At 53.7% G+C, this 24,184-nt stretch overlaps 1 protein-coding gene across 1 annotated transcript in view; it reads left to right on the forward strand.

Annotated features, from left to right (window-relative positions):
* CCDC13 (coiled-coil domain containing 13) overlaps nt 1-17,194 on the forward strand; it is a 38,097-nt gene extending 20,903 nt beyond the window's left edge. The window contains exons 10-15 of the mRNA XM_008709794.1: nt 1,158-1,297; nt 1,803-1,886; nt 4,162-4,284; nt 12,729-12,883; nt 15,768-15,882; nt 16,438-17,194. Coding sequence (XP_008708016.1) covers nt 1,158-1,297; nt 1,803-1,886; nt 4,162-4,284; nt 12,729-12,883; nt 15,768-15,882; nt 16,438-16,639 — 819 coding nt within the window. The 3' untranslated portion in view covers nt 16,640-17,194. The remainder of the gene's footprint in view (nt 1-1,157; nt 1,298-1,802; nt 1,887-4,161; nt 4,285-12,728; nt 12,884-15,767; nt 15,883-16,437) is intronic.
* Nucleotides 17,195-24,184: the final 6,990 nt, after the last annotated feature.

Below are 24,184 nucleotides of genomic sequence, written 5' to 3' on the forward strand. Positions count from 1 at the left end.
TGGTGGTGCTCAGCGGGGAGGGGACTTGGTGACCTTGACAGGCACACAAGTCTCCCAGTGACAGAGAAGCCTCATAGCCAGGTTGACTGGTATAGCCTAAGGCATGTCGCAGAGCAGCCCTGCCCTTTATTCCCAGGGATCCATGGTCCTGTCAAAAGCATGGGACCCCGGGAGCCCCTTAGCCCCAGCCGCAGGCTGGTGTTGGCTGGGGTTGGTGGTTTATCTTGGAGCCATCCATCCCCAGAGGCCAGGGCAGCATGGGACCCCTGAGGGCTGAGGGGGAGCCCAGGGTTCTGACAAAGGCCTGGGGACAGGGTGTGTGTGGCAGTGAGTAGCCTTGCAGTCCTAGCCCTGCTTCCCACTGGGAAGTGAAATCTGAAGGAACACATGGGAACATTCACCTCACCATTGTCCTGGCTCCAGGCACACAAAAGGGAACCGATTCTTACCTCAGAGATCATCAGCCGACTGGGGGACAAGCGTTACCCACCAGACAGTTGACGCATGCACCTCAGGATGGGTGGGGCTGGGGGACATGCCAGGTTGTCTGGGGCTCACATCAACTGTCCACCCCCGATGGCCTGACGCCCTGCTGAGGGTCCTCCAGGGCTCCTTCTTCAATCTGGCCTCACCAGCTATCCAGAAGAAGGAGGCGGGAGGAGGGAAGGTGGTCTGGTAAGCCCAGCCTCCCCCCAAGTCTGCTGGCCCTTGCTGAGGCCCAGCCAGCCTCTATGGCTCCGGGTGTCTGCAAAGTCCAAGTGTCTCCAGCTGACAAAGGCAGCTGGCCTCAAGTCACACCTGGCAGTCACCCTGTGTGGGTGGGGCTGCCCCCGAGAGGTGGGTCCACTCAAAGACATCAGCCTCTGATCTGGCCTGAATCAAAGGCCATGCACTCCCCTTTGGGACCTGACTGTAGAACAGCTTCCTGGCCCCGTCAGCACCTCGAGCCCTGTAGCTCCCTTTCTGAAGAGAGGCATTATTAGCTGTCATTATCATGCAAGGAGTGCCTTCACCAAACAGGCCTCGCTTTTCACTCCTGAAAAGAAGCCTCTTTCAAATCCCCTAAAAGCCCCGAACTCAAGCCAAGGCCCCCTCCTGCCTTCTCCAGGCCTCTGAGCCAAAGCGCTGAGAATCGAACCCACATCTGTTCCCTGCAGTATCTTCAGAATAAAGGAGTGGGCAAAGGGTCCGGTGGGACTGAGGGCAACCCCGCCTACGCCAAGTTCCTGGAGGACCCGGGCCAGACCAAGCCCCCGGCCTCAGCAGGCGATCACGTTGGCAGGCTTGGATCTTCTCGGTAAGAAAAAAAAAATGGGAGACAGGGGTTGGAAAGTGAATATTAATTATTCAGAAGAAAGGTTGCCTCTGCTGGGAAGCCACGGGTGCAATTTTAAGATGACTGTGTCCTTCCAATATGTGGGCCTCTCGTATTCCATTAGCCCTGCATCTGCATGGAGGAGCCGGTCCGACCCAGATATTGTTACTGTAAGACGTCTGGTTGCAGCTCCCTGTAATATCCTCTCTGAGCTGGTCTTGAAACGCACCTGTTTCTAGGACTCTCAGACAGACCTGTGTTGGATTGCTCGAGGCTCTGATGTCTCCTGGTTCTGTCTCGTTTTGAGCCAGCAAGAGTTCTAGAAAGAAGGGCTGCAAATCTACAGGACTGCCCGGCCAGGGTTGCCGCGAGGGTCAGCGCTGGCCACCTCTTCGGGCTCCCCAGATCTCTGCTGGCCTCTGCTCTCCTCCCAGGCGGGGCCCAGCCTGCCTTCCTGTGGTGATGAGCCCCTTTTGCATTCACACAGCTCCGTGACCAGCCTGGGCCACACGCTGGTGGAATCTGCTCTCACGTGGCCTTCTCTGCCCAGTCCTCACGGGGCCTCTCCCAGGTATGAACCCAGGACCTCAGGGCCCTCACAGTCCCTCCCACCCTTGATCGTTCAGCCAGTAATGCCATCCCACTAAAAGGAGGGGAAACTGGGGCCAGGCCAAGTCCAGGGACTCTTCCAAGTTTACATAAGGACATGGAGGGTCAGGGAGGGCCAGAGCCTTATCCGAGTTGGTAGAGCAAGTGGCTACTGAACCAGAGTCTTGGCCTCTGGCTTGCAGTCTAGTGTCCCTTCCTGCTTCCACAGATTTAACAGTTCCAGGAGCCCAGCTCCTTTCCTTGTCTTCTCTTCCCCACTGAGAATCAGTCTCTAGGGGGAGAATTTCATGTCATATGGGTTCCCACTTTAAGTCACTGATATCCCCTTAGCTCTCTAGCCCCTTCTTTGTTGTTAGAATCAAGCCTAGGGCTTAAATGGGCCTTTTGTTCTTCCTGCCAGCTCACAGACAAATGGTGGCTTTGTCCTGCCTCCCAGCCCTGTCCTGAGCCCTGCCCACTGTCCGTGGAGCCATGCGCCTGCTGTCGGCCCCCATCCCCACCCCTCAGGCAGGTCAGCCCAGGTTCCAGGCCAGGCCTCGGAGGGGCTCGAGTCCGAGTCCGTGTTCGACTTGCTCCGTGGCTCCAGGCATTGGTCCTCTCAGGGATGCTGTTTCCCAAGAATTCTGGCCTGACATTTGGCAGCACGTGGGACCTCCGTGGGCGAAGGCCAGCCCTGCAGCTGTCCCACCCATCAGCCTGGGGTCACAAGGGCACTTGGGGGTGAGTGGGTTGCTCCGAGCCACAAGGGCACACGCCACGCTTCTGAGAGTGGGTGGCCTCCTGGTGCCCCAGGGAGAATGTCCTGGGAGACAGGCTCTATCTCTCCGAGGTTTTAGTCACAGTAGTGGGAGCAGGAAGAAGGACAAGATGGTCCTCAAGGTCCCTTCCAGGTGTGTGTGGCTGTGGCCTTTGCACTGCACAGGGAGGCGGGAGCAGATGTGCTGCTCAGCTGTCCAGACTGCTGGTTCTCAAGCTTCTGGGCCAACAGATGCTTACTGAACCCAACCACGTGTGGGCCTTACCCCCAAGGAGCGTACAGTCCTCTTCCATCAGCGACAAGACAGGCGGGAGCGACCCCAGACAGGGTGTGTACTGGGGCTGGCGTGGTGACTGTGATGGGGTGTCTGAGTAGAGAGCCCCTTTCTCCTGCAGCTGCCCCTACTCCCCCCCACCGCAGCCCCCCCATCACCCCCCAAAATCGTGGTCAGAGCTTTTCCGAAGTGCAGCGTGCACACTGATCAGCCGGGTACCTGCCGGGTTAGACGCAGGCTCTGACTCGGCAGGTCTGGATCCGTAGCCGCCGACTCGGAGACTGTACTTTGAGCAGCAAGGCCTTCAGGTATATTCAGGAGTCAGGACACGGAGGGGTCTGCAGTCCTCACGCCCATCTCAGCCAACCCCCTCAGTGTTCAGAGGGAGGACCGGGCCCAGAGATGGAAAGAGATCTGCCCAAGACCCCAGACCCAGTTAGCCTCTGGCCTCGCCCACCCCAGCCCAGCTCTCCATGTGTCCTGTGATGCTAGAAGAGCAAACCCAGGGCCCCCAGGGTCTCAGGGGGAAAGGTGAGGGCAAAGCACAGAGTAGCTTGGGACTCACGTGCAGGCTGCGGGGGGAGGGTTGGGTGGGAGGCAGAGCTCCTGTCTGGGCTCCAGCCAGCAGGTCAGGGGCTAGTGGGCAGGCCCAGGGGTGAGGAGGGAAGCAGTGACCAGCTAGATCAGCACTGAAGAAAACTGACCAAGTCACAAAGCCAAGCGTCTAGGAAAGTGGGCTGGGCTTGGGGCCAAGCCAGGAGATGCAGGAGGGTGGGGCAGGCTGACAGGGGACAGAGGCTGGGCCCACCTAGAAATGGGCAGGGTGGCCAGGCCCCCGACCACACAGGCACCCAGGGCACCCTAGGCCCTCAAGGGCCAAATTCCCTAGCAGCCAGCCTAATTCCCGGCCCCTACAGGGACTGGATGGACAGAGGGACTGACACAGCTCCAGCCCCGGTGGGGTCGGCTGTGCAGCCAGCTTAGTGAGGTCTAGAGACTTCAGCAGGCACAGGAATGGTGGGCTGAGAAGAAGCCAGAGCAGGAGGACGAGCAGGGCCAGGAAGGACTGGGTTGACTTCCTTCTCTGTGGCTGTCTCTGAGGATCCCTGAATGTTCTTCCAATCCCTCCCACCATCACAGGTAAGTGTATGTCTTCAGATAACCCCTCAAATGACCTCTGTCCTCTGCCCCCACCCTGGTCCCCAGGTTCTCAGACTCCCCCGAACAAAAAGGCTGGCAGGCACAGGTGACAGAGCTCAAGGCCCTCTGGCAGGCCACGGAAGTGGAGCGTGACCGGCTCACCGAGTTTGTCACTGTCCTGCAGAAACGGTAACACATGGCACCCAGGGACATGTTCTCTTGGGCCTATGTGGGCTGGGGGTGTGACAGCCTGGCACAAGGGCATCCTTCTTGGACAGGGACCCGGTCTCACCTATGACTGGGTCCACCTTCCTGCAGAGTTTGGCCTCCACGGTGTTGGTCTAGGGTATTCCCAGTTACCACCTGTGTGCTCACCTAGGTGTCCCACAGCCTTGGGGCCCTATTGTCACACTTGTGGTTTACCCTGTCCTACGTGTATTCAATGGGACTGTTGCATGCACGTGGACAGGAGGTGGGAGTCTCAGGGGAGAGGCCCTCGGCAGTAGTTAAATCAGTCAAATCAGTCCACAAATAATTAAAATCTCTAATGAACAGTCCACCTTCCTCAGGGCACTGGGGCATTTGGTGGGAAGACAAAGTCTAGACGGACATCCGAGTTACAAAGAACAAGAGAGTTGCTCGGAGATGGCAGCTGAGACTTCTCTGGGGAGGGGGAGGGAAGCATGTGGCCCAAGGCAGTGGACCAGGAGGCATAGTTTTCTCCAAGGGGCTGTTGACAGACTCCCATTCAGATAAATCAGTGCTCCTCGCTCAAGTGACCCTTTTGGCAAGGATTGCAGGTACTCAGGCCAACGCATGGCCCAACCATGTGACCTCCACACTGAAAAACATAAAGGACACTACTGAGTTCCTGCCCTACCAGGGCATACGGCCAGGCTCTTTGGTGACAGGCAGCAGAAACCAATTCTGGCTAGGTTAAAGGAAAGGCAGATTTTGGAAGGTGCTGGCAGACTTCAAGGGGCGGGGCAGGAGAGGAGCCCAAGGAAGTCTGGGAATCTTGGGGGCTGGATGCAGTAGCAGGAACCCTTGGCGGTCTCTCCTGGGGCCCTGGAACAACACAGGCCCGATGGCTTCCGGTTCTTGTGCCAGCAGGTTCTGGGACAGAAGGTCTGGCTGGCCTGGGTTGCTCACAGATCCATCCCTGGACGTAGGCCAGGCACCTTGACTGGAAGCACCTGCTGGTGCTCATAGAATAGAGGAGGGGCAGCTTGCCAAAGGGAAAAACAGAGTACCATTACCAAAGAAGGAGTGAGGGGTGCTGGGAAGTGGTCAATGGATGGCCAGTACCTAAGCCGTGAGACGTGACCGGCTTTAGTGGTTTTTTTTTTTCCATGTAATCCATGAAGAGGATATGAATTTCAGACATACTCAGGGATAAGAGAAAAGTAATTAATTCTTTTTCTGTAACTGAAATGTGATAGATAGTACAAGCCTCTAGTGTATCACACGGAAGATACATACTCCCATTTCCCTCGAGTGGCACCTGAGTTTTGGGGAGTATTGTGAATCAGGGTGACTCAGTTACGTATTGCTATGTAACAAACCATTCCAAACTCCATGGCTTCGAACACGATGGTTTATTCTTTCTCGTGGTTCCGTGGGTCACCTAGGGGATTCTACTCCACATAACCCCCGCATCACCCACATGGCCTGGTTCTGCTGGAAGCTCAGCAGAGGTGCCTCACTTCTCCTTTCCTGACTTTTCTCTCCACGTGCTATTTCCTCTTCCAGGGTCTCCCCATGCAGAGCTGGGATTTGCGTGAGGCCAGCAAGGCACTCAGGGCACAAAATTTAAGGGGGCACTCACTATGAGTCATGTGTGTGTGATTTTCTCTTAGCTTGACCTTCTTGGGTTCACTCTGCTGCTCTGTGTCATTTTGGGGTGTGGGGGAGCTAGCTTTCTGAGGCTGTCCCAGGCCCACTGGCCAAGACACATGGCCTTTTCTGCTCTAGGGCATTGCTGTCTCCCAGCACTCTAACAAGGAAAGCATTCGGATGCCCCCAAACCTGTCTGGATTTCTCACCCCAAGTATAGGACCTGCCCTTCTCAGAGATCCCCAGTATCTACTCCCTTCTTTTTCTGGGGAGTCTCTTCCAGTCTCGCATCAGAGAGGCAGAGCTTCCCACTCTCACACTCTGCCCTACCACTTCCAGCGGCCTCAGGCTCCCTGCAAGTCTCCAGCCCTGTGTCCTTATCCCAGTGAGACCGCTGTGCTCTGCTTGGGGTCCCCTTACTCCCTCACCCGGTGCAGTCAGACTAAAAACCACAATAGAGCTCGTCCTTGTTTCCCTTCTCGCAAGTCTTGTGTCCAGTGGTCTGTGCCTCTTGTCCTGTTGTCCAGTGTCTGTGAACATTGCTATTTCTTATTTCTTATATTTTACCCACTTTTCTATTTGTTAACGATAGGAGGGGCTAGTCTGCTTAGTCTGCCATGACAGAGGTCACTTAACATGTTTCTTTTTGAAAAGCGTATAATTGGCTTTGTTTTTATTTTTATTTTTTTAAGATCTCATATATTTATTTGAGAGAGAGAGAGAACGTGTGGGTGAGAGAAGCAGGAGGGACAGAGGCGGAAGGAGAGAGAGAATCCCAAGCAGACTCCCTGCTAAGTGTGGAGCCCCACATGGAACTGGATGCAGGGCTCAATCCCATAACCCTGAGATCATGAGCTGAAACCAAGTGGGACACTTAACCGACCAAGCCACCCAGACACCCCTTGGCTTTGTTTTGAAATTCAGTCCGAGAATTGATGTTTGAGGAGGAGAGTTTAATCCATTTTCATTTTTGTAATATTTGGAAATATTTTGATCATCTCAGTTAGTATTTTCTAGTTGCCATGATTTTTCTGCTCCTTTTTCTCTGTTCTCCTTTCTGTTGGATAGGTCAGGTTTTATTTCCCTCTCTTCCATGCAAGTTTGGAAGTTATACATCCTATCTCTATTCGTTTAGTGGTTACCTGTGACTTTTAACATAGAATTCAGCAAGTCTAAAGTCAGTAGATTTCTATGTTATCCCTTTGAGCAATAGGATAACTTTATAGGTGTTGGTTTTGTTTTAGTAATCTCTACCGCCAACGTGGGGCTTGAACTCACAACCCCGAGATCAAGAATCACATGCTTCTCTGACTGAGCCAGCCAGGCGCCCCGATAAGTTTACAGTGTTTAACTCTGATTCCCCTACTTGTGTCTTTCATGTTACTGGTTTCTAATATTTCTCTAATATTGCATTCTTCTTTGTAAACCCTCTAAAATTTACCCTCCAAATTCATCTTTAAAAAAATTAGTCAGTGTTCATTGACTTTGGCCAACACACTTAAAAATGTCTTCCCTCACTCTTTCTTCTTGCATCCCAATCTCCCTTCTGGGTTCAGCTTCTTTCTTATTGAAGTGCATCCTTCAGTTCAGTGAGACCTCGTGGATGGTAGACTTCCTGCATCTTTGCTTACTTTGGAATCTTCATTCTTGAAGGAGAATTTCATTTGGTGTAGAATTCTATATGGTTGGGTACTTTCTGTCAGCACCAGAAGACTATGATAGCTCATTGTCTTTGAGCGTCCGCGATCTCCAAAAAGAAATCTGCTGTCAGTTTGGTTGCTGTTCCTTTGTAGTTATGTCCTCTCTCTCTAGATGTTTTTTCAGATATTCCTTTTGTCTTTGGTATTTTGAGGTCTCACTGTGATGGGTCTAGGTACTCTATTTCATTTTATTTCTCCCACTTAGGAGTTGGTGTGCTTTTTCATTCCAAGGACTTCAATCTATATATTGCCAAGGACATCTCTCCATATGTTGCCTCTCCCCATTGTTTCTGTTCTTTTCATCTGAAATGCCTAGTCAGCCCCTGTTAGACCTTCTTTTTTCCTCCTCAGTACTTAAAACTTCGTGATATTTTGGGCTGATAACTGCGTAGTTTCTTCAAATCTGCCTTTCAGCTCCCTAAATCTCTTCAGTTGGACTTCATCTGCCACAAAACCTATTTTAATAACTGTATTTTTTCATTTCTAGCAGTTCTTTTTTGTGTAAAAGAAGTCTTCTTCATGAAGACTTCTTGCTTTGCTCCTTCATCCCTTTAGAGTTGCTCTATCTCATCTTCATTACTTAGGATCCTGAGTAATGGCTGTTGACTTCTCCCCACAGTGAATAATTTCTCTATGTGGTTTGTACTTCTGTGTTATCTCTGTGAGCTTGTCTTCAGTGTTGTTGGTTTTTTGAGGTTTTTTCTTGTGGGAGTTCTGGGGTTATGAAAGTGCTCCTATAGAATGATTCTGCTCTTGTCTCTGTGGGACTTTGGGGGTTTCAGTGGGCTCTGATTGGTACTTCTGCTAATTTATTGGTTTAGGATTTCCTGAGCACATGAGCGCTGGCCTTGTGTTTCAATTTTCCCATCATCTCCCACATTTAAGGTCCTGGTAGACTACAAGCTTCCTTACCACTTCCCTGGCTTACGGATGTCTCAGTCTTTTATCGCAAACAAGGCACTCTTGAGGCTTCCAGAATCATGCAGAGAGCTTCCTTGCAGCTTGCTGCTTTATAGGAGCCCAGTTTTACAGCTTCTGCCCTCACATTGGCATCAAAATCCCTGCTCTATGCTATTGGAAGTTTAATTAGTTTTTCTATTACAAACATATACTTATTTATTGTAAAAAGCCTCCTTTTCCGACCTGCAATTCTCCATTCCTCATAGAAAAGAACTGTCAGTACTTCTAAAATGTTTTCTTTGCACATCCAAGAAGGTACCTGCAACTATATGTGTATAATGTGCATATACATATGTGCACGTATATGCACTGACATTTTTATTACAAGATAGACTGACACTAAACACATCTTCACATTTTTACGAGAGTATATCACTAAATTTCTGAATGTGAAATCACTGGATCAAAGAATGTGTCCATTTAAATGTTCACAAATAATGGTAAACTGCCCTTTTAACACGAATCCATTTGCATTCCCATTAATAATGTGAACTATCTACCATTTCCCCATACCCTCTCCTCTACAAAGTTTTATCAGTGCATAACATTTTTGCCAAACTAGTAAAGAAACACTATTATCTCAGTCGTTTTTATCTACTTTGCTGTAACCAAAAGTGGGGGTGAGCATATTTTTCACATGTGTGTAGCCTTTTATATGCTCTTTCCTGTTAAATATCTATTCATACTCTTGCACATCTTTTAGGGAGTCAATTATAATTTTTCTTTACCTCCATAGAGAGCTCTTTATGAATTATGTATATAGTATTATGTATGTAGTATAGTATTAGGTATGTTTGTTTTGTATCATTTACATTGAATTAATACCTGGGTAGGGGGTCCTCCTTATCTGAGTATCCTTTATCCGTATCCCCACACTTGCAGTCCTCACGAAAGCAAAATTTTTACATGAAAACATTCTCTAATGACTTGCCTTACTTAATATTGTTCACTTTACACTGCCATTGGGTCAATGTGGTCAGACTCTTGAAATATAATAAAAATCAATTACCAAGAGGCGCCTGAGTGGCTCAGTCGTTAAGCGTCTGTCTGCCTTCAGCTCAGGGCGTGATCCCGGCGTTCTGGGATCGAGCCCCACATCAGGCTCCTCTGCTGGAAGCCTGCTTCTTCCTCTCCCACTCCCCCTGCTTGTGTTCCCTCTCTCGCTGGCTGTCTCTCTCTGTTGAATAAATAAATAAAAATCTTTAAAAAAAAATCAATTCTAAAGTCAAAAAAAATCTGGTCAGGAGGTTGATGCACGTGGTGTGAGAGAGCTGTGAGAGTCACCCCCAGAGCCATGACAAACACGCATGGAGCCGAATTAGCCCAGTTAATGATTGAAGAAGAAACAAATCTGTGAGAATGAAGACTGTCAAAGAAGAATCCTCAGAATCCCAATGGGCAGTGTTGAGTAGAAAGGGAAAGGGTGGGGAGGTCGGTGGAGGAGGGAGGAGCCGCCCCGGACCAGGCCTCCCAGGGGAAGGAGGGAGAAGGAGCTGGCTCTGGCGTGTGTTTAGAGGAAAACAGCAGGGCCTGCTGGTAAATTGGAAGCTGAAAGCAGCCAGGAAGAGAGAGCAGGCAAGAAGGACACCAGGCTGTGTAGGCCAGGCAACTGCATGTCTGGTGGTGACATTTCTCACGATGAGGAAGGCACGTTCTGGGAGGAGAAACCAAAAGTTTGGTTGTTCCTAAATTTTGTCGGAATTCATAAAGTGCTTTAGCGTTGATAGGGTGTTTGCTGTTAGTTTCTGATTTCCCCTAGCACACACAATACAAACCTCAACAAAATGCAAACGTTGCTGAAATACACGACCGAGAAAAGAAAGCCCCTCACCCCCCGCTGAGTAGTCGGTGACCCCCGCGCACCCCTGTTGTCAGCTCGCCAGCTGACTTTCAGTAGCACTGCTATCTGTTTGTTTTTAAATTTTTAATCTGTTATGAAATTTTTAATTAGGTCATATATTATGCATCATCTCCTGCTACTTAGCTCACTCAATAATACATCTCAGACATCCTCTTCAGGTCCGTACATAGTCGTTTTCTGGTTAAGGAGTGTGTTCATTGTGTTAATCCACTACGATTTATTTGTCCTGTGTTTACATAAATGGCGTCTTGTTGTATGACTTTTTGTGGCGCTTGTTTTTCTTCTCCAGCCCTGTGATTCAGAGATCTGTGTTTGTACATGGAGCTCTACCTCATTCTTTCTCCTTGCCAGAGCGGTGCTGTCCCGCAGAACTTTCTGTGATGCTGCAGCTGTTCCTTCACTCTGCTGTCCAACGCAGTGGCCGTTAGCCACATGTGGCTTGGATCACTTGAAGTGTGGCTGGTGTGATGAAGAACTGAATTTTTAATTATATTTCATTTTCATTCATTTTAATCGAAATAGCTACCTGTGGACATGAGGCTGGCAGCCACTGTGTTGAAGCCTGTTGTATTCTATCACATTCCGTGGTATGACTATTTACCACTTATTCTGTATTTCCTCTGTTGAGGGACCTGTAGACTTTTTTTTTTTTTTTTGCTTTCGCAAATGAAGTTTCAAGGAACATGCTTGAACGAGTCATGTTAGTAGCTGTATAACTGTGTCAGTATACAGCTTTGTGTTAATAGTTGTATGTTGTTCAAAATTGTCACCATTCTGCTCCTTCTTGACTCTTCACCAAAGTGGAAGACCACTTCTTCCAACACTGTAAATTTCCAGACCTCCACCCTGATTTGCATGTGTGTATGCAACCCTTTGCTTAGGTTAAATTTCAGGGAGTCCTGGCCTTCCAGCTGAGCCTTTTGTATCACAGAAGTCTGGAATGCCATACCTAGCCACAGGAAAGACCTTAGCCCCAGCCCCAGTGAGATTGGACAAATCCTTCATGTGAAATGCCTGAATGGCAATTTCTTCAAGCCCCGTGAATTCATGATGGGCTTTTACAAAATAATAATAAGTAATAAAAATAAATAATAATAAACAGCAATCACTAACTCCGAGAAAAGCAAAAAATTAAATAAGAAAGAAAATGTGATCATTACCATGCTCCATGTCTGAATAATTAATTGTTCTAATGTGACTCCCTGTGCTAGACAGGATTTTGTCCCCCATGCCCTTCACTGTCGTGCCTGTGAATATTTTATGATATACAGCAAAAGGGACTTTGCAGACGTAATTATAGTTATGGGCCCTAAAATAGGAAGATTATCCTGGATTACCAGGTGGGCCCAGTCTAATCACTTGAGCCCTTAAAAGCAGAGAAATTTCTCCAGCTGGGGTCAGTCAGAGAGATACTGTGGAAGAAATGAGAGAGATTCAAAGCATGCTAAGGGTGTTTGGTTGGCCTTGAAGATGGAGAGGGCCAAGTGGCCTCTAAAAGATGAAAATGACCCAGCCATTTGGGGACAGGGACCTTAGTCCAGCAGGGGACAGGGACCTTAGTCCTTCAGTTGGGACTGAATTCTCTCAATAACCTGAGTGAGCCTGGAAGTGGATTCTCCCCCAGAACCTCCAGGTAAGCGCCCAGCTCAGCCAACACCTTGATTTTGCCTTGTGGAACCTGGAGAAGACAAACCAACAGAGCCTGCTGGATTTCTGACTTCCAGAACTTTGAGATAATAAACGTGTGTTGTTTTAAGCTGCTAAGTGTGTGGTAATTAGTTAGAGCAGCGATAGAAAACTAATACACCCCCTACTATTAATTCAGCTGACAAATGGTATGTAACTACACTGGGAGGTGGAGGGGTGATTCTGTTTGGTAAGGGGAGAGGGCTAAACTAAAACTAAATTCTCATGTTGCATGACAGGAAGTCGAAAGATTATATTTAAACCTTAAAAAATAGCAGTATGGGCATCTGTAGAAATATGGCAGTAAATATTCAAAGAAACAGCTAAAAGTGTTCTAAGTGATTGCTTCTGGAGAGCCGGAAATGAGAGTGGGGAGGAGTGTGAGCGGCTGGCAAGCTTTTCATTTTAAGCCTTGGAGAGAACTATATGATTTTTAAACACATGTTCCTATGTTCCTGCAGTAAAAATAAAGAACAAGTCACACCATCACAGTGTAAGATGTGCCTGCCTCTCTGAGAGCCAGAGCCGCTGGGGTGGGGGCTGCCCCTGCCTACCCTGGGGTATGGCAGCCCCTCCTGTCTAATCACCAGGGTGGAGGAGAGCAACAGCAAGCTTCTGGAATCAGAGAAGAAGCTGCAGGAGGAGCGGCAACGCAGCGTGGTGCTGGAGCAACATCTGGAGAAGATGCGCTTGGAAACTGGGAGGACGTCAGCTGGTCAGAGAGCAGCCCCCAGGAGCAAAACAGGTAGGGGCTGGATCAGGGGCCCCAGTGGCAGGGGGCGGCCTTGCTGCTAATGGAGGAACCGGTCAGCAGCACCACTTCAGTCCCTTCGAGAAGCATGTGGGAAGCAGAGGCCTCCATCACGGTGGAGCTCTGCCTGCCCATGCTACTGGGGGTCCTCTTTCCTTGGCCTCTTAGTCAGAACCAGGAGCCCCAAAGGGCTTGCGGGTGGCCCTGACCCAGACACCTACAAACCCTTCTATGAGGTGGCAGTGCCTCCGCTAAGTGCCCTCAGCTACCACCCCCACGGTCACCCCTACCCCAGCCCTTAACCCTCTGTCCCAAGCTGACTCTGTTTAGAGTTGGTCCTGGGGCAAAGTTGGCCTGCTGAGGAGGCCAGGACGGCAGTGCCTGACCGGGAGAAGAGTCAGCTGCTTCCCAGCAGTTGAGCAGGGATGAAGTGGCCTCTCCATAGGCTTGGGGACCAGGCTTCTCTGTCTTGGGTTCCACCATGCTCAACATGCAGCCACCGTGGCCCAAGATGGCTGCTTTAGCTTCCCCATCAGCTGCGGGAAGGGGAAGGGGGACGGGGACAACCTGTTCCTCCCCTTTTAAGGGCATGATCCTAAGGTTGCTTGTGTGACTTCCGCCTTCATCCCCTGGGCAGATCCTAGTCATGTGACCATGCCTAGCTGCAGAGGGAGATTTTGTTGTCCTAAACTAAAAGATCTATTGCTCCAACACAGTGATTCTTTTTTTTTTTTTTTTTTTTTTTTGAGAGAGAGAGCACAAGAGTGGGGTGAGGGGCAGAGGGAGAGGGAGAAGCAGACTCCCCACTGAGTCAGAAGCCCGATGCTGGGCTCCATGTGAGGCTCGATCCCAGGAACCCGGAATCGTGACTTGAGCTGAAGGCAGATGCTTAACCGACTGAGCCACCCAGTCGCCCCTAACCCAGTGAGTCTTAAGTTGTGGTCCCTGGACCAGCAGAGTCAGCATCTTGTGTGGCTGGGGCCAGCTGGGGGCATAGGGTGCCAGAGCCAGAAGCCAAGGAAGGAAGAGCCTTTAGTGTGGAGGGACTAGACCTGCCTCCCTCTGATGTCCCCAGCCCAACCCCCTACAGGCCCTGCAGTGAAGGTGCTACCCCCCTGCCCTGCCTCTCCACACCCCAGTATCTCCCCCACCCCCTGCCCTAGCAAGGACACGCAGACCTTTGTCTCCAGGCCAGATGAGATCAGAACATTTCAGAAGGATGTGCCAGGAGTGAGGCACAGAGCAGGAGTTGGGCCCTTTTCCCTTCCCCCACCAGCAGGGCCCAGCACTCAAGGGCCCTTCCAGTTGCCTCTGAGAGTCCAGGCTGAGGACAGTCCCTCTAGCTTAGCCCTGCGGGGCCCTCAAGAATAGGTCCTCTAGGAGTGTGGTGTCTCTAGGCATTGGGCTTATGTCCTGAGTGACCCACCCAGGGGGTGCTCAGCCATGGCAGGAAAAACCATTTTGGTTCTGCCTAGACAGCACAGAGCGGCTGCCTGAGAGAAAGCGTCCATGTGGCCTTTGTCCCCTGCTGACCTGCGACGTGGGCAGAGCACCACCGCTTCAGGGAGTAGAGCCCCCCCCCATCTGTAGAATGAGGAGACCTGATTCTGGAATTTGGTCCCTGCATGGCAGTTCCAGTCCAGTGGGGAAGATGGATAATTACCCAAACACCAGTAAAAAACATGCTAACTGAGATGGAGGCAGGTGCTGGGGCTTGAAGCAGAGGAGGGAGGGGAGGGGAGAGGAGGTGCTAAGAGAGCAGCTGGTTTCCAGGAGGCCAGTGAAGGCCTCACCGAGGAGTTGACATCTGCACAGAGACAGTGGGAGGGGCAGGAGTGAGGCATATGGATGCATGAGGGAAGAGCAAGTGCAAAGGCACTGTGGTGAGAGCTTGGCTGGAGGCTTGAAGGAACAACAAGGAGGAGCAAGTGAGGCTGGCATGGGGGAAGGGAGGGGAGTGTGAGGCAAGGTCAGAGAAGTGACAGAATACTGAGGAGGTGGTCCGATCACACAAGGCCTTGAGGTATAAATGTGAATTCACCCAGACCTCACAAAGCTCTAGAGGCAAGAACTATTATCCTCATTTTACAGATGAGAAAACGAGCTCAGAGAGGTTGATGGTTTACCCGAGGCCACACAGCAGGGGGTGAAAGCCAAGTCTCCTGATGCCAGGTGATTTTCCCTGGGCCACTCCATCCCTGAGAACCACACCACCTTTGAAGGCCTTTTCAGCACAGGTTTTCTGACGCTGGATTGGGCCCAAATTCCCACCAGTTGCCTTTGATTTTTTCTTCCGAGTATTCTGTGACCTCTGGCCCTGGCCACCCTGGACACCTTGTATGTATGTAGGGAGCTGCTGGTCAGGGTAGGCTTTGGAGGCAGGGGGGACCCAGTGGTGTGAGGGCATCAGAGGCAGGGATGATCTAGACTCAGGCTCAACAGGCAGAGCAGACTTCAGGCCTGGCTGCCTTCCAGAAACTTGTGAAGTGCAAAGATGGAGATAGTAACAAGAGGAACCACCTTGGTATAAAGCAAACACAATCAGGGCTGTAGCAGAGACCAAAGTGTGAGTCCAAGGCAATGCAAAGCAGGCATCAGGGAGGGCTTCTGGAGGGAGGCAGCCCTTGTCCTGCATCTTAAAAAACAATTTTTTTTAATTGACGTATATAGTTGACACACAGTGTTAGTTTCAGGTGTACAGCGCAGTGATTTGACAACTTAATATGTTATGCTATGCCTTGTCCTCCAACTTGAAGGAAGTATAATGTTCCAGTGAGTGGAAAAGCAGAACATAGGCAGTGGGGTGGAGAGGCGAGAAGGAAAGCATTTACACAGGGCCACGGCCTCATCACACAAAGTGGCTGCTACTGCCCCACAGGTCTGCCCACCTCCAACACCAGACACAACCCGAACGGGAGTGAAAGGAAGGACCCATCCTTCACCCAGCTCTCCAATGTGCCCATGGAATCACAGATGGAGGAGCTGACCACCAGGTGCTCTCCTGCCCCGTCTTCCTGAGGGTGGCATTGTCTCGGTGGAGGTACTTTCATGGGCAGAAGGATCCCTCCCCATCTGACTTCTGTTTGCCCAGAGGGCTGCCTGCTGGGTCCTGGGTTCTAAGCCCACAATTCAGCAGCTGGCCATCAGAGGGCAGAGAGACCCAGCCGTGTCTCTGATGACCTCAAAGTTCCAAGAGCTTGACTAAGCTGGGGTTGCTGAAGCCACTTTTCTCAGTTAAACTTTCAGGGTCAAAGGCAGTGATGTTCAAGGAAGGATGGGAGGACCCCTACAGATTAGTACTCATCCTTGAGGCAGCCAACATTTGGGGGAGCTACTGGGTGCCAGGCCCAGGGCTGTGGGTAGGTCCAGAGAAGAATCCCACATGGTATTCCCCCAGCGTCTGTGGGAGGAGGGGACGGGTCAGAGAGAACCCCAAGCCTTGAGAGCAGCCACGCTGGCAGCCCTGTCCCCAGCACCCTTGGACACACGCGTGATCGTGTACGTATGCCAGCGTGGGCCACACTGAGCCCTTTCTTCGTGTGGCCCAGGCTGGCCATCCAGGTGGAGGAGAATGAAATGCTGAAGGCTGCCCTGGGCAGTGCCCTGCGTGGAAAGGAGGAGGATTTCCGAATGTACCACGAGACCCTGGGCCAGGTGAAAGGGGTCTTTCTGCAGGCCCTGCGGCAACAGAAGGCGGACAGTACTAGGATGGTGGCCCAGTGTCAGCCTGGCGGGACGGGGCAGTCTTAGGCCCGGAGAGGACTCCATGTGCTCCCAGAAGCCAGCTTGGGGCAATCAGCTCAGCCCTTTCTCCCAGAAGAGGTTCCCCAAGGGTGAGCAAAGCCAACACCTCAGACCAGGAGGGCAAAGGAGAAGCTCTGGCGGAGCCCTGGAGGCGACCCCGGACAGGCTGGGCAATGGCAGCGGAGGAGGCCGGGTGATCTGCTCAGCACCAGCGAGAGCTCCAGGACAAGCCGGCCGTGGACAGAGAGATGCAGCCCCCAGGGCAGGTGCTTGTCGCCCTTGGCCTTGGGCCTAGCTGGGCCTTGTGTGCCCACAGGGCTCCATCCATCCGCACAGGACCCCTCTCAGGGCTCCAGCTGCAAGCCTCCCCCAGCCCCACCCACCCTCCTCACCAGGGCCTACACCTGCCGTCACCCAGCTCCCTCTGCACGGCTCCATCTGTGGCCACCCCCAACCTTCGCAGACTTGGGGGCACATGCTCGCAGCCACTTTGTCAGCCCACTCTTCAGGGCTCTTCCTTAGCCGCAGCCCCTCGGATTTATAATAATAATGATTATTTTCACAATCGCCACAGGTCCCAGTGAGTGAGCATCTACCGTGGAAACTGACCCCGTCTAGTCCTCTAGTAACCCCGGGATTGAGGCTTATAGAAAGAAGCGGGGCTAACATTTAACCCTGGGCCGCCTGGCTGCGAAAGCAAGGTCCTCCAAGTTGAGCGATTCCCAGGGTGGGGGTGCCCACCCCCAGGCAGCTGTTCCCGAGTCCCCTCCATTTGCTTGCACAAGGCTGCAGGGGGAGGGGCAGGGGCTGGGCAGGAGCTCCGGGCCGGAGGGTTCTAAGTCAGAGAGTCCAGGCCAAGGCCTGGTGCTCCTCCCTCATGGCCACATAGGGTTGAGCCCCCCACATCCCTCTGTAACGGTCACAGCGTCACCCCTGCCTCACTGCACTCACAGCTCTGGCTAAGGGTGGCCCTAAGGAAAGTCACCCAAAGCCACACATTCTGACCAGACCTCTTGGCCACACCAGTGTCCACACAGCAGCCCCCCCGCCCCCCGCAAAGCAGCAGGTGCACAGAAATACCTAGACTCAGAAGCACACAGCTGCATGGTGCATACATGCGCCCCCAGCCAGTGCCGGCTCCGCACTCACAGGCCCTCCACATGCGCATGCGCTCACACTCCCACACAGGAAGCCCAGTCACTACCACAGTGACTCACAGGTGCGGGCGCACGTGCTGGGCGGAGACCCCCCCGCGGGGAAGCCACCTGGGGCTCCAGGGACCCATCTGCTCAGGCCCTTGCTCAGGGGTGGGGCTGTGGAGGAACTATGTGCTGCCCCTGTCCCCAGGATGCCCCTGACCCTGCCTGGTATGACTCAGGTCTAGAGGTCCCCTGGCAATGTGCAGTGAAGGCCATGAGGATGAAGCAGCAAAGCTGACGCGGTCCTAGGGGTCCCGGGAAAGGAAGGGTTTTTCTCTGATTCCTTGTGAAAGGAGATGGCCAGGCAAAGCCGGGGGGACTGAGAGGCCCCGTGCCAGGAGGGAACGGTGTGTGACGGTGAGGAGTGGGCCCCACGCAGAGTTGGGGCACCAGACCGAGTAGCCCGTACCTTCCCCTGCAGGCGTGGGGGAGCCCCCCGGGGGGGATCTGAGTGTGCGCGGGTGCGGGCTCTGGCCCTCAGTGGAGTCCCTAGTAGGGAGAAGCAGGCAGAGGACCAGCTACCCTTCCTCAGGGATGGGCAGAGTGGCAGGGGTCACCTCAGGAAAGTGCAGGGTGGCATAAGCCACACTCTAACCACTCGAGGGTGGTTTGGCCACCCTTCCTGGCTCAGGCTGCATCTGAGAGAGGCAATAGCATCAAGTCACAGGGTCTCAATAGGTGCGCCTGGGGCACATCCCTTTCTCCCCATTCAACAGCTGTGTGGCTTTGGGCGGGTTGCTTAACCTCCCTGAGCCTCCATGTCCTCATCTGTAAAATGGGCACAAGAACAGAAACCTCCTTCAGGGGCTGTTGTTGTATGTGTCAGAGAATAGCTCACAGACATGTAGCTAATTATTAGGTTGCCTTTCACTTCTGTACAAGGGACATGTATCAATAGATTGATTTCATTCCACAAAGATAAAACACGATTTTCAAGAGAGAGAGCGGGCAGAAAAACGGCAGTCAGGCACAGTAAATCTTGTTTGCTCATTTGGGGTCCACTGATTAACTGGCATCTTGCAGAGGTCAGTCTGGGCGTCCAGTCCTTGCTTAGGCCAACTGTGGGCATAAAGACAACTGTCTCAACTTACAGGTTCTGCGGGCAGCCTTGCGAGCTTTGCTGTGGAGCTGCCAGCCAGGAGTCCCTGTCACATCTGCTGGCACCTGCCATCAGCACCCCAGCTTAGCAAGACCAAGGCTGCTCCGGCCGCCATCACATCCCTCTGCGGGAGTCGCTGCGTGAAAAAGTGTCGAGTGCTAGAGCAGCGGCTGGCACACAGAAAGCACTCGATAAATGTTGGCCCTCAGCACTACCTCGGTTAGTCCAGCAGGCACCAGTTGAGCAGCCCCCCACCCCAGGGATGGCGGTGTCGGGTGAGCTCTAGGAAGTCCCCTGCCGGCTGGGCAGACAGACTTACAGGACATCACACACTCAGCCGGCCAGCCACCTGCTTGCCAGCCTCTTCAGGCCTGTGAGGGGCCCACAGGTGAATCTGACTTGCTGTTTTCAGGGTCAGGTCAGAGAGGCTCGGGAAATCGGGCCATGATGGAGCAGGATGGTGTGGGGTGGGGGGTTGGGATGCAGAGACAGAACACAGCTCCTCAGAGCCTCTCACCGCCTGTGCTGAGGCTTCCAGGCTCATCGCCCAGATCTGGGTGGGCAGGGGACTGTCCATATTTCCCTAAGGAGAGGGGGATGGCAGGTGAAGGGGAAGGCCCAGGAGAGCTGGGGAGAAGAACTTTTTAAGGAAGGGAGACATTATCAAAGGGGCCAAGGACTTGAGCCCTGAGGATCTAATGCAAGTGGGCCCAGTGGGGAGTGGGCAGCCTGGTCTGTCCAGCTTAGTGCCTGTGGCCCCTCCTGAGCAGCACCATCTGTCCCTGGGACCCTGAGGAGGACCTCCCCAGCCCTCAGGCAGGTGGGCGGCCGGTACGCAGCAGGTGAGCTGGACTTGCCTTTCACAGATGAGAACACTGAGGTCCCTGCCCAGAACCAAAGGTGGTAGGAGGAGGAGAGAGGGGCAAGGACAAGAGGCTGGGCTGGGGAGAGGCCTCACGTGAGGACTGTCCCTGGCTGCACCCCAGGCCTGGTGCTCAGGTTCCCACACTGACAGGTGAGACCTGGCGGAGCTATGGGTGTGGCTTGGCCACCATCCCAATGAAGGCCTCTCAGGCACTGCAGCTGAGCTGGACAAGGTCACAGCCTGGCTCAGGCTGATGTGAGCCCCAAATATATTCCATCACCACGGGCCCCCTCCATGCTTTCGGAGCTCAGGACAGGATGGCTTACAGTGGGGCCCTCCTCAGAGCCCCCATTTGCAGTGGCCAGAACCAGCCTCGCCTCTCCCTCTCCACCACCAGCGAGCCCACAGTCCCACTACCCCCTCTCCACAGGCACTGCCTACAGTCTCTGAGCCTTGCATAGACCCACAAACACAGTACACACATCACATACATACAGACTCAACACGTGCACACACAAAGTGCACGCAGCACACGCATATACAGCAAACCTGCCATAAACAACGCGCAATGCAAAGCATACACACAGACCCCACATACAACTGACACAAAAACACAATTACAGGCACACGGGATACTCTCTGTGCATTTTGACTTTACAACAACACACCGAGAAATGAAAAGGGATGCTGAGACTTGAGAGAACTGTCCCCCTGTCCATTGCATCTTTCTCAGTGGCCCTGGCAGGACTCGGGAAGCTGACCCCAGGCCTTTGTGCTGGTCGAAGCCCAGTCAGCTTCCTGCCCTTGTTTTGTGGGCTGGTCATGCCAGGCACCCTCCCTTGACACCACCCTCATACAGAGTACAGCTGGCTTTGGACTGTCCAGCGCCAGGTCCAAGAGGCCTCCTTAGCCCTCTATCCAGCCTGCCATCCCCAAATGCCAGGCTCCCTGCAGACCCCGCTGCGTGGGGTCACCTGGTACACAGGTCCTGCTATGTGAGCCCTGCCTCTCTGGGCTTCTGGAATGCGGCATCTGTGGCTCTCTGTATGAGCAATTCAGTGAGCCACGCCCTTCGTGGAGCGAGTCATGGAATCCCCCCAAAAGCCCAACAAGGTCAGAGCAGGCCCATTTACAAATGAGGATCTGAGGCTCTGAGAAGTGGATCCCACCAGCGAGGCAGATCTCGGGCTCAGGCGCAAGTCAGCCGACTGAACCGGCACTCTGAACTGCAGAGCCGAAGCCCCCACCTGCTTCTCTGAGTCCGTCTCTTTGAGCCTCATGGGGGCACCAACTGGACGGATGGCCCACGCTGGTCTCAGCCCGCACCCAGGGTGGATGAGTGGGGTTCTTGCCCCTGTGGGGTGACAGCTCCAGGAGCTTACGGGGCTGTACTCCTTGTGTGTCAGGATCCCCTTCTATCAACTGGGGAAAATGGGAACACCTTCCCTAGGGGTTGTGACATTGAAAAGAGTCCACGTAAAGCCTTAGAACTGCGCCCAGCTACTGTGGTGAACTTACTGTCCGTCTAACAACCATTGACTCCACCTCAGGACTCTGCTCAGGTGTACCCTCACCCCCACCCCTGTCCAGGAAGCCCTCCCTAACCCCTGCAGCCTGGCTCAGGCATCCATCCCCGATGCTGGCCCACTCTAGTGCCCATGAACCCAACGGCGGCCCTCACCCAGCACCTACACTGTGCGGTAATCCTGGTGTATACTTCTCGGGGCCGGGCACGAGAGACGAAGGCCTCTGTGTCGTTCTGTGCTATGTATTCTGGGGTCTCCTTGCTTCTTCCTCTGGGCCAGTTTGTCTGCCTGGGAGGAAGCTCATTGCCTAAGGGCATCGCAGGAGGGTAGGAGACTCTCCCCTTCTCAGACCTTGGTCAGGCCCTGGAAGTTACCCTGCTTGGGGGTGGGGGAGGGACATAGAGCACAGCCCCTTCCTCCGCTGAGCCCATGGCTGGAGTAAGGGATCAGCAGGAGCTCCAGGACCCGTCCTGTGACTTGTTACAGTCACACAGCTCCTTCAACCCCACAGACCGCAGGTCCTGCTCACTGCACTTTCATGAGCTGGCCCCCCCAGAGGTGGCACAAGTACATCCAACTCCTCTAGACTCTGAGGTCCTCCTCCTAAAGGGAGACTCTCAGATGTTCCTGTCCTCTTGGCAAGTTCTTCAGGATACCTTTCCGTATTGGGAAGGCTGGGCTGAGGCTTTGGCTGCCCCTTTCACGAGTCAGGGCCATGTCCCTCTGCTCCCAGAGGGCTCCTGGTTGGTTAGGGAGATTCAAGAGAGGCCAGCCACTCCAGGAACCTATTTAAGCCTTGCCAGGTGAACCTGCTAGCACCCCTCCACCTGGGCAACTGCGTATGGGAGAGGGCTGGGGTATGGTACCCCCTCTGCCACATGTCTCATACCAGTTCCAATCCGACTAGTCAAGCCAGTCCTCCCCCAAGCGTGCGTAATACCTGGCCAGCTAGGACTCTTGGCATAATGAAATGAACCAGGGCAGGGGACTAGATGGATCTGCCCTGGGACAGCCGTTGGGAGTTCTCATGTAAAGGTGCAGGCTAGAGTATGGAGCTGAGCATGAAGTGTGCATGCGTGTGCGTGCAATGGGGGCAGGACTCACAAGAGGTCAGTGGGGGCTGCCCGAAGGCTTCCTGGAAGAGGGGAGTCCTGGCCGGCAGTGAGAGGGAGGCACAGGCTCTACAGACCAGGAAAGGCAGGCTGAAGTGAGGCCCAGGATGCCACTGGCCACCCTTTCCTCCCCACCCCCACGATCCTCCCTGCGGCTCCCTGTGGCCAGCAGCTCTGCAGCGCTCGGCTCTGCTCCACTCTGCTCAGCTCCGCTCCAGGAAGGCCACCTCCTCCCTGCCCTCCTCCACCCTCCTCCTGCTGTCACCACTCACCGCTCGTAGCCTTGAGGGGGTGGGGACCCCAGGGCTGGACACACCCCACTGTGGCCCCAGAGCCTAGCTGGTCGGACGGACGCACGGTCGGACGCAGGACCCCGGAGCCCTGAGGTGGGCAGCTTGCCAGGGTCTCTCACAGCCTCCTCAAGGTCAGTGCCAGCCGGGAATTCAGCCACTCTGGGGTCCTTGAGACCTGTGGAGCCCATCTCAAGCCCCTCATCTCAGACTTCAGGCCCCAAAGTAGTCTTTATCTCAGGTGCACCTGAGGCAGGCAGGACCTGGGGGCAGGGGGGACTGCTGTATCCAATGGGGGCCCAGGTCCGGGGGTCTATCGGAAGAGGTCCCAGGCCGGGGGCCAGACCTGGCCCTGCTCACGGAGGCCTCACTGGGGACACCCCACACCGGCCATGGGGAGCTAAAATTGGAAAGTGGCAAGTGGGAGGCAGCTGACAAAGCTATTTCGCGGGCTCTTCACCGTGCTCCGGTTTCAAGCTCCTGCTCCATTAACCCGATCCTCTAGGCCTCCCTCCCCCACCTGGCCGATGAGGAGGCACTCAGCCCTCAGGCCAGCAGTGCAGAAGTCAGTCTGGGAAGTCCCCCGGTATGGGCAGGGGCAGCAATGCTCTTCTCTTATCTGGGATTCCAGACGGCTCACCGAGAACACACAATCCTGTCCCAGGCTCACTGTGTGACCTTGACAGTTCCCTGCCCCTTTCTGGTCCATGATCCCTCTGTCTATGTAGTGAGGAGAATGCTGACTATGGGGGCCCTGGGAGAGCTGGTTGCAGTGCTGGTAAGGGAGATTTGGGGGAGCGTCAGGGGTGGCAGACAGGGCCACGCCAGCCACCTCTTGGCCCAGCCCAGTCCAAGAAAGTGCCTAGACATGTTCCTCCTTTAATTTGGCCCTGGGTCTGCTAACCATGGCACCCTTGGGAAAGCCCAAGGCCAGGCTGGAGCATAGGAGGGGCATAGGAGGGGGTGGCCCAGCCGGACTCCTGGGGATGAACTAGGCGCTGGAAGAAGGGAGTAGCTAGGCTCACCCTGAGCCTGATACCTGTCAGCACCTTGGACAGAGGCCAGCACTGTCCCGGGGTCCCGTCTGGCCCTGCCTGGCCCCACACCCACTACCCTAGGGCACCTCTTCAAATAGCACCGCCTTTAGCCAGCATCCAGAGAGATTGGGCTGGTGTGGCCACAGACACAAGCACTGAGAGATTGGGCTGGTGTGGCCACAGACACAAGGCAGGGACAAGGGAAGTGGCAGGCTGGGTCTCAGGGGCTGATTGGGGCAATGGGAATCAGTGAGAGGCTGGAGGCTGAATGAGAGGTAAGGAAGCTTAATGCTGGGGAGAGGACCTGGGAGGCCAGGAGATCTCAGGGAAGTAAAGGCCGCTCGGGAGGGGTGTGGGAATCAGAGAATGGGGCATTGAGGTGGGGGTGGGGGCATTTTCAGGAACTGAAGGAGGCTTACTGAC

Source organism: Ursus maritimus, unplaced genomic scaffold (genome assembly GCF_017311325.1).
Source record: "Ursus maritimus isolate PB19 unplaced genomic scaffold, ASM1731132v1 scaffold_20, whole genome shotgun sequence".
Classification (NCBI taxonomy): domain Eukaryota; kingdom Metazoa; phylum Chordata; class Mammalia; order Carnivora; family Ursidae; genus Ursus; species Ursus maritimus.